A 10153-nucleotide genomic window follows, 5' to 3' on the forward strand; every position below is an offset into this window, starting at 1 on the left:
GTGGACATGGAAAGGATATTTCCTCTTGTGGGTGAGTTCAGAACCAGGGGGCACTGTTTTAAAATTAGCGGTTACCCTTATAGGACAGAGATGAGGAGAATTTATTTCTCTCAGAGGGTTATGTGAGTTTGGAACTCTGCCTCAAAAGGCAGTGGAAGCGGGGTCACTGAGTATTTTTAAAGCACAGGGACATAGATTCTTTTTGGGCAAGGGGATCAAAGGTTATCAGGGGTAGCTGGGAATGTAGAACTCAAAACACAAACAGATCAGCCATTATCTTATTAAATGGCAGAGTAGGCTCGAGGGGCCAAATGGCCTACTTCTGCTCCTATTTTGTATGCTCGTATGATAAATCCGATTCCACTAATTATCACTCCATCAGTCTACTCTCAATCATCAACGAAGTGATGGAAAGTGTCACCTACAGTGGTACTAAGTGGGACTTACTCACCAAAAACCTGCTCACTGATGCTTTGTTTTCCAGTGAAACTACTTGGTCCCAGCTGCATTACAGCCTTGGTTCGGACATGAACAAAAGAGCTGAATTCAAGAGGTGAGATGAGAGTGACTGCCCTTGACATCATCGTAGCATTTGACTGACTGCGGCACCAAGGAGCTCTAGCAAAATTGGAGTCAATGGGAATCAGGCGGAAAACTCTCCACTGGCTGGAGACATACCTAGCACAAAGGAAGATAGTTGTGATTGTTCAAGGCTAATTATTTCAACTCCATGATATTGCTGCAGGAGTTCCTCAGGCAATATCTTAGCTCCAACCATATTCAGCAGATTCATCAGTTACCTTCCTGCCATGATAAGTCAGAAATTAGGATGATCACTGGTGATTGCACAGTGCTCAGCTCCACTTGCAACTCTGCAGATCATGGGGTAGTCCATGTTCATATGCAGCATGGCCTAGGTAACATTCACACTTGAGTTGATAAATGGGAGTAACATTTGCACCACACAAATGCCAGGCAATAGCTATTTCCAACAAGAGAGACCCTAGACATTTTCCCTGATATTCAACAACATTGCCATCAATGAAACCCCCACCATCAATATCCTGGGGGTTACCATTGACCAGAAACTTAAGCGGACCAGCCACATAAATACTGTGGCTACAACAGCAGCTCAGGAGTCTGGGAATTCTGTGGCAAGTGACTGATCTCCTACATTATCCAAGCCTGTCCCATCTACAAAGGCACAAGTCAGGAGTGTGATGCAACACTCTCCAATTGCTTGGATGAGTGCTGCTCCAACACTCAAGGAGCTTGACACCATTCAGGAAAAGGCTTGATTGGCACCCATCCACCACCTTCAACACTCACTGCCTCCACCACTGGTGCGCCACACCGCCTACAAAAGACTGCATGAACTTGCCAAGACTTAGGAGCATAGGAGCAGCAGTAGGTCATTCAGCCTATCGAGCCTGCTCCGCTATTCAATAGGATCATGGCTGGTCATCCACTTCAATGCCTTTTTCCCACACTATCCCCATATCACCTTATGTCATTGGTATTTAGAAATCTGTCAATCTCTGCTTTCAACATACTCAACTGAGCTTCCACAGCCCTCTGGGGTACAGAATTCTAAAGATTCACAACCCACTGAGTAAAAATAGATTCTCCTTATCTCGGTCCTAAGTAGCTTCCCCCTTATTTTGAAATTATGTCCCCTCGTTCTAGACTCCCCAACTAGGGGAAACATCTTATCTGCATCTACTCTGTCTATCTCTTTAAGTATTTTGTAAGTTTCAATGAGATCACCTCTCATTCTTTGAAACTCTAAAGAATACAGGCCCAGTTTCCCCAAATTCTCTTCATAGGACAATCCCGCCATCCCTGGAATAAGTCTGGTGAACTTTTGTTGCACTCCCTCTATGGCAATAATATCCTTCCAAAGGTAAGGGGACCAAAACTGCATCCAGTACTCCAGGTGCAGTCTAACCAAGGTTTATACAATTGAAATAAGACTTCGCTACTCCTGTAATCAAATCCTCTTGCGATAAAGGCTAATATACTTCCTAATTAGCCTTCCTAATTACTTGCTGCACTTGCATGTTAGCTTTCAGTGACTTATCAATGAGGACAGTCAGGTCTATTTGTACATCTGCACTTTCTAATCTCTCTCTCTCCATTTAAGAAATACTCTGCACATCTGTTCTTCCTAATGAAGTGAATAACCACACATTTTTCCACATTATATTCCACCCGCCACGGTCTTGCCCACTCACTAAGTCTGTCCAAATCCCCTTGAAGCTGTTTTGCATCTTCCTCACAACACACATTCCCATCTAGTTTTGTGTCATCAGCAAACTTGGAAACATCACATTTGGTCCCCATATCCAAATCATTGATATATATTGTGAACAGCTGGGGCCCAAGTACTGGTCTTTGTGGTATCCCATTAGCCATAGCCTAGCAATGTGAGAATGACCCTTTTATTCCTACTGTCTGTTTGCTGCCTGTTAACCAATCCTTAATCCATGCCAGTACATTACCTCCTATCCCATGTGCTTTAATTTTGCTAACCAATCTCCTGTGGGGAACTTTATCAAAAGCCTTCTGATTTCTTTGAAAGCACCTTCCAAACCTGTGACCCCTTCTGTCTATGGAGACAAGGGCAGCAGTTGCTGGGAACACCACCAGCTACATGTTCCCCTCCAAGACACACACCATCCTGACTTTGAAATATATTGCTGTTCCCTCATTCTCACTTGGTCAAAACTCCCTATCTAACAGCACTGTTGGAATATTTTCACCACACGGACTGCAGTGGTTCAAGAAAGCAGCTCAACAGCTCAACACCAACTTCTTGAGGGCAATTAGCGATGGATATCAAACCAAACCTGCTCCTGACCTCACTCAATCTCCACATATATTTGCTTTTCAACAAGGGTCACTGGACAGAAATCAGGATCAGGAGCTCTGGCTGATCTCCCTCCCCTTCTTCAAAGAGCAAATATACATCCACTGGTAGCACTCTTGACTCTGGGTCAAGCCCTAGTCCAGGACATAAGTTAACTAACAATCTAGTGCAATACTGAAGGAGCGCAGCATTAACATAAGAAGATAAGAAAAAACAGGAGCAGGAATTGGCCATCTGGCTTGTCGAGCCTGCTCTGCCATTTATCAAGACTATGACTGATCTTATTATGGCCTCAACTCCACTTTCCCGCTTGCCTCCCATAAACCTTAACTACCATGTAGATCAAAAATCTATCCAATTCAACCATGAATCTATTCAACAGTCCAGCCTACACTGCTCTCTAGAGTAGAGAATTCCGAAGATGAATAACCCTCTGGAAGAGGCCTCCTCATTTCTGTTTTAAACCGGAGACACCTTATTCTGAAATTGTATCTCCTGGTTCTCGATTCCCCCTTGATGAGAAACATCTTCTCAGCCTCTACTCTGTCAAGCCCCCTCAGAATCTTATAAGTTTCAATAAGATCACCCCTCATTTTTCTAAACTCCAATGAGTATAGGCACAAACTACACAGCCTTTTCTTGTAGGACAACCCCTTCATCCCAGAAATCAGCTGAGTGAACCTTCTCTGAACAGCCTCCAATGGATTGACAGTGTTGCTGTCTTCCAGGTATTAAAGTGAGGCCTAGCCTGCCTTATTATTAGTGTTATTCAAAGAAGAGTAGGAAATTTCCTCAATGACCTGGCTATCATTTCACCATTAATCAACACCAGCAAAAGCAGATTATTGTAACTGGTCATTCATCTTGTTTACCATTTGTGTGAGTTTACTGTGTATAAATTGGCTGCCATGTTCGGTCTTCATGGATAGACAACAGGGTGGATACATCAAAACTAATTAATTGGCTGTGAAGAACTTTGCGCCATCTTGAGGATGTGCAAATTATATATAAAAGCAAATTCTTTCTTTGCATTATTTGAAGAGAGTTCTTTCATAATTTGTTCAATATTTCTACTTCACCAGAAAAACAAAATAACCAATCACTCATCTTACTGCTGGTTGCAGAAACTTGGAAGGAGCGAAACTTCAGCCATGTTTCCCCACATAAGTCACTGCCCTCCAAAAGAAGTGTTTGATGCATTGAAACATTTCTAAGATTCACGACAAAGTGTTAGTCATTGATTGTTGTGGAATGGTATACAGTAAGGCTCCCCAAACTGCAGATTGCGAGCGGGATAGTGGGCCAAAGGTTTGGGGTCCTGAGCTCCAAGGCAGCAATGGCAGCTTGGACCCAGTGTAAACAGCTGTAAGGTCCCTTTAAATCATTGCGTTATTTTAATGGTGAACGTGGTCTAACCGACTGACCTTTGAGGCCTGATTCTTACTCCAAAAAAGCCAGTGAAAAGGTAGGTGCTTCTTATTTAAAAACCCTGCAGTTTAAACAGCCCCCTGCTCTCACACCCCTTCACTCGTCACTTCCACAGATCTCCACCACACCACCCCACCCCCCCCACCCCTTCTCACAGGTCTTTCCCCCACCCCCGCTTGTACAGCTCAACCACCCCGTCCCCCCCACCCCCGACCCCCTCAACCTGGCTGACACTGTGGGATCAGGGCAATTTTGGGAAGGACTAGTGCAGTGTTTGCGATCCTGCGCAGTGCCTGAACTACCAATAGGGGGTAGCAAAGTACAGCCTCTAACCTTTTGCGATCGGGTCCCAGTGCGCAAGAAAAACATTGAAAACTTCAAATGCTCCAAACTACAACACGAGAGTAACTATTGCAATCACTTTCGGTTAGAAAAAATAAATCATGAACGAATGCAGTTATAATTTTGTGTATAACGAAATATTTTGGAAGATGGCACCATGCTTAAATATTACATGTCACAACCTACTGACGATTTCCCACATAACCAACACAAAGTACATAAACTGAAGTGTTTGCTGGTAAACATCTAGAGCAGATATACATGTTTTGCCTCCAGTAATGCAAAATAACTTTTCTTCATCCTGATACCTGAATTACTAAGTGTACTGATCAATTTCTAGTTGTTTATTTCTACAACACAAATTGCTTCCAAGTAACTCAGCTCGGATGGAGTTTGCACACACACGCACACACATTCCTGTTTGTGGTAATTCCAGCAAGATTTCTCGTATTTAGTTATTTAAACGGAGCAAACTAATTTACCACATCTACCAAAAAAAAAACATTATGCAGACGGCGAAAGGACAGCAATCCCAAATTTAAAACATTAACCTGTCTCGGGCATTGGTAAGTCCAATTATTCTTTCTAAATTAAGGGAAGGTATAATATTATACACTGTCTTTTTGATTTTTTCACCGCCGAAACATGTATTTGCTGTGAACTATCTGAGACCGATATGAAACATTCAAGCAAAGTTGCAATACATCCACAATTAAAATGTAAGTTAAAGATGGAGAATTTCTTCAAAATCTATTCCTTATATGCCACATTGGTAAACATTGAGGAGTTGATGGGACTTTGTAAGATTTTGTCCTCCTCCTGGTCAGCAATCCATTGGGTGCAGGTGCTGAGATGGACTGTGAATAAATGTTGAGTCCTGTCGCCAGTGTCAGTGAGGGGGAGGTGCAGTGAGGCGCAGCCAGATTGATCTACCTGTTCTGGTTGGGACTGCAGGCGATGCACCTAGTCATTATTTAAATGCCGCACTTGGCTCTGGCCCTCAGTCTTCCCCTTAGAGTGAGCAGAGTTTGAAGTCAGAGCACGCCAGTCCGCTCCTTAAAGCCCCAGCCAGCGTGCCTAGCGGATTATGAACGCCTTTGGACAGCAGCCTCCTCCTAATCCTCAACCTTCCCCTCTCCAACACCCCAACGCGCAGGATATCCTGGACATGGCCGTGTACTGCGACAACTTCAGTGTGTATCCGCAAAACCTCCACCATCACCATCCTCAGAGACCCTCTCCCCACCCACCGAGCTATGGGCTGACTGACTACACCTCGCCGACCACCAACCCTTACCTCTGGCTCAATGGACCGGCGATTAACTCCTCTCCTTACCTTCCCGGGACCAATGGGGCGGCTTACATCCCATCGGGTTACGGGACGAGCCAGCGGCAGTTCCTGCCGCCTCCCTCGGGCTACGGCGGGGCTGAGTTGGGCTGGCTGTCCCTCCCCAGCCAGCAGGAACTTTTTAAAATGGTTCGCCCCCCCTACTCGTACTCCGCGCTGATCGCCATGGCGATCCAGAACGCCTCGGACAAGAAGCTGACCCTCAGTCAGATTTATCAGTATGTGGCTGAGAACTTCCCTTTCTACAAGAAGAGTAAAGCGGGCTGGCAGAACTCCATCCGGCACAACCTATCCCTCAACGACTGTTTCAAGAAAGTGCCCAGGGACGAGGACGATCCAGGTACAGTTTGATGCTCTCTCGGGAGCCGAATTCCTTCAATGTTTGTCCAACTCGCGAGTCAGTCAATTGGAAAAACAACCGCCTGATAGAAACACGAGAAAGCGGGGTTAGAATTAAAACTGTACGCGCAGTTTTGTGTACAAACTCTTTGTACAGCTCTGCCTTTATAATGCTACTGCCAAAGCTCACATTCCTTATGGATTGTTTTTTTATTCCCTTAACAATTCTAAGTTCTGAATCCCTTGGGTTTATCGTATTGTTTTCTATCGCAATCGGTCGCTTGTGGCGGACCTCGAGTACATCGGGGCGGGTTGAGGCTGGAAGTTCAGCTTCGTGTTGAACTGGAATTGGAGCGGGGCGGGGGTCGGGGGTGTGTTTGCAAAGTTTGCTCTGGTAAAGTCTGGGGGGTGTGTTTGCAAAGTTTGCTCTGGTAAAGTCTGGGGAAGTCGCGTGTCGGAAAGAAAAAGTCGCTGCGTTTGGCATCAGTCTCCTTCCCGAGCTGTGAAAAGGTGGGTGTTTAGTGGGGGCGGGGGTCCTTGACCTGATCAGCTGCAACTTCGCAATAACTTGTTCATTTTAGAAAATAACAGCAATTTGTTTCAAATTACACTTTGCCACTCTGCACCCAGAAAGGTGGAGGGAGGGGGATGCTATTTTTAAAACATTAAAGCCAAGGTGTTAAGTCGGTTGTGCATGAGGTCGCTCGGTTTAAATGATTGACTCGGTGTGTTTGTTGTTACAGGTAAAGGCAACTACTGGACTCTAGATCCCAATTGTGAGAAAATGTTTGACAATGGCAATTTCAGGAGGAAAAGAAAGCGCAGGTCGGAGACTCCGGGGCCCAGTGGCCATGGGCTGGGTGACAAGACTGAGGAGACAAATATTAAAGCTTCAGACTCAGCCGGTGTCCTGGGTTCGGCTTCTCCTGGGCTGGAGAACGTCCCTGGGGCTGCAGGTGATTCCAAAGCGGCGCCTTCACCAACCTTGCAATCCAACCCCTGTTTCACCAACTTTGTGTCTAACATGAGTTCCATGATCAACGGCGGCAATGGGACGAACAGGCCGATATCCTCGGGGGCATTGGTGGGAGATTTACCACAAGGTAGACAAAATCTTCCCGGACTCAACTCTTACTCACCTTCGCATAACTCAATGCATAACACAGTCGACTTTCACAATCGATTGAACTATTATCAGTCTACTGTTTCAGGTCAACAAAGTGGACTGAGCGGCCCCTTGTGCAACAACTTCAGCGTCAATAACCTGATTCACAGCAGAGAAGGCCCAGAGGTTTAACCATAACTATAAAGAATACAAAACTTAGAAACGGAGAATATGCTTTTTTATAGAATAACGATGTGAGTAATATTTTTAGTGTAGTTTTGGTATCCTTGATTTGTTTTCGTGTCAAAGTGCCCTTATTATCAATTACACAGATAAGTACAAATGTCTTCAGTCAGCTAGTATTTCGACACAAATCATTTGTTTACATGAGGCACATTATAAAAGGTAAAAGTTGGGACTGTCAAATGAAACACTGTTTGAAATCCGTAGATGGGGAATAATGCACTAAGTAACCAATTAGTACATTAATTGTGTAGTTGAATGAAGTGTGTACCTGCTTATCACAGTTTAGGACCGTACGATTGTCGAACATGGCGTTAAATACGGAGAAGTCAATAGATTTTGCGAAGCTGAAATACTGAAGTTTCTGAATTTGTATTTTAGGATGTAGCTATCAGGTTAGGTTCGTTGTTTGAAGACGGCTTGTTCAGCAGTGATTTTTTTTTGCGTTGTAATTCTGCGCCGTCACGCTATAGTTGCTTTGAGCTTTGAGGTGCGTCAGTTGCAGTTTCTGTACTTAAACTTGCCTTTCCTTCTTTTTCCTTTTCAAATTAAACAGTTCACCCTACTTAAACAAAGCCTCTCGAAGTTTTTATGTGTAGCACACTTAATAGCTAGAATTGACTAATAACTGTACAGCATATTCAGACTCTCTTATTTTCGAATGGACCAGATGTACATTTATATACATATCATGGTGAACATATTTAAAGCACATCACCACTTAGCTGTATGTTGAAACCCGGGCTTTATCCAATAATACTTGATATAGGTGTAATTCGAATTGCGATCGAGACGTTAGCATAAAGATTGAACAAGCGAGCCCCAAAACCACCCATGTTGTGGATATTATTTTAATTGTCTTATTTAGAGTTAATACAGAAATATAGTTAACGTACGTACCACGCGTTTTCATACTAAAACTAAGGTGCAAAAGTTTGCAACCCGTCGGCTTGTAATTTATATCTTCAGGAGATTAATTGAACTAAGTTATTCTACAAGCATTAAGAATGTTGGTTAACAGTTACGATTTTTAGTCATAATGATTTACTGTCAAAGATCTAACTATTTGAAGTACTGTACAATGATACAATGATTTCTAGCTTTGCGCGAGGAGGTAATTCTCACAGTTCATTCCCTAGTGAATGAGAAAGAACAGCCTCCCCACCCCCCGTTTTTACTTCACAACGGAGAAGGAGGAATTTTATGCGGAACTGCCAGTCGCCGCCCCATCTCTGCGCTGCTGATGTCTGGACAGGAAGACAGGGCACGCGGAAGAAGCGATGTCATGTTTCTTTAAATTGGATTCAAGGCAAATTGATAGAGCAGGCAGTGCAAGGCTGGATATGCTGGTTTCCCTGCCGAATGACAGCCAGAAACTTGAGCACGTTAAAAGGGGAGAGCGACATCTTTTACATTTGTCGCTATTTGGGTCCTTGTTAAGGTCCTGATTCGCCAAACGGAAAACCAAACTGGTCGCTCACCGATTAACCTGAAGCACCTCTACAACATTCATTAACTTTGCACAGACTGTATATCACCATTAATATTGCCCATATCTGTAACTATCCATTGTTTTAATACATGATTTAGTGATGGTTTGCAGTTATATTTGAAATATATTGTAATTGTTCCGTTCACAGATTAGTTTAGAGCAGGTATAATGCCAGGTTGAACTCGTTATTTGGGTTGAGGAAGGAGGTTTTCGGTCCAGCTAAATTACCCGGAAACTGTGTGTTTACTTTGCCGGGAAGCAAATAAACAAAACTGAAACCGAATCTTTTGGCGAGGACTTGGTCCAACAAAAGGAGGAGCGGACGAACTGACGCTGATTAAGTGCATTGACCGCTTTCTGGTCAGTATAATGGCGAACGTGCATTTTGTTTCTGCAGTTTCCCTTTAAGGGGCTGCTTTTACTTTGTCCCTGATTTTGTTAATTTAGTTTAATTGTTTTGACTCAAAAGAGTTATCTCAAATCAAACGAGAATTCAAATCTAAATGCATGTTTTAAACGAAAGACAAGCCAAAGGCTGGAAGCCGACCCTTTCATTTTGGGACCAATATTAGGGAAATTTTCAGCAGGCTTAGAGTTTAACTGCTGTCGGATTGTTTTCATTTAGGTGTTAAAGTAACATAAGGTGCATCTTTCTCTCTGCTCTTTTACTGTTTCCTCGTCTTTCAACTTCCTTTTTTACAACGTAACCGACCTGTTTCTAACTTAGTAGGCTTCCCGTCCCGAGTGATACACAAGGCAGACAGAGCACATGCTGTTTTTCCTGGAAGCCAGAGGTTTTAACCTGAGGGCCGCCACTCCGTATCAAGCGTCTGTCTCAGTTTCACCGCCTGCCATCGGCGTGTTGGAAGGATTCCCTGGTAACCAGCCTGGTAACCCTGGCTACCTTCTGATGGTCACCAAGTACTCCAGTGGCACTCGGAGCCTCTGCCCAGAGCTAAGGAGCCAACCGTGCCACAAGCATGAGTG

The 10153-nt window shown here is 44.0% G+C and overlaps 1 protein-coding gene across 1 annotated transcript; it reads left to right on the plus strand.

Moving 5' to 3' along the window:
• The first annotated feature begins 5726 nt into the window (after positions 1 to 5726).
• On the plus strand, positions 5727 to 7623 carry foxi1 (forkhead box i1). Its single transcript, XM_041210177.1, has 2 exons — positions 5727 to 6327; positions 7070 to 7623. Exons 1-2 carry the CDS (start codon positions 5727 to 5729, stop codon positions 7621 to 7623), a joined length of 1155 nt encoding a protein of 384 aa, XP_041066111.1.
• Positions 7624 to 10153: the final 2530 nt, after the last annotated feature.

The sequence above is a fragment of the Carcharodon carcharias genome, chromosome 17 (genome assembly GCF_017639515.1).
Source record: "Carcharodon carcharias isolate sCarCar2 chromosome 17, sCarCar2.pri, whole genome shotgun sequence".
Classification (NCBI taxonomy): Eukaryota; Metazoa; Chordata; class Chondrichthyes; order Lamniformes; family Lamnidae; genus Carcharodon; species Carcharodon carcharias.

Bases quoted from the DNA above. Each gene is read 5' to 3' on its own strand.
- foxi1 (XM_041210177.1), top strand. From the start codon at position 5,727: ATGAACGCCTTTGGACAGCAGCCTCCTCCTAATCCTCAACCTTCCCCT. The intron at 6,328-7,069 runs GTACAGTTTGAT...TTGTTGTTACAG, and splicing joins CAGGGACGAGGACGATCCAG to GTAAAGGCAACTACTGGACT.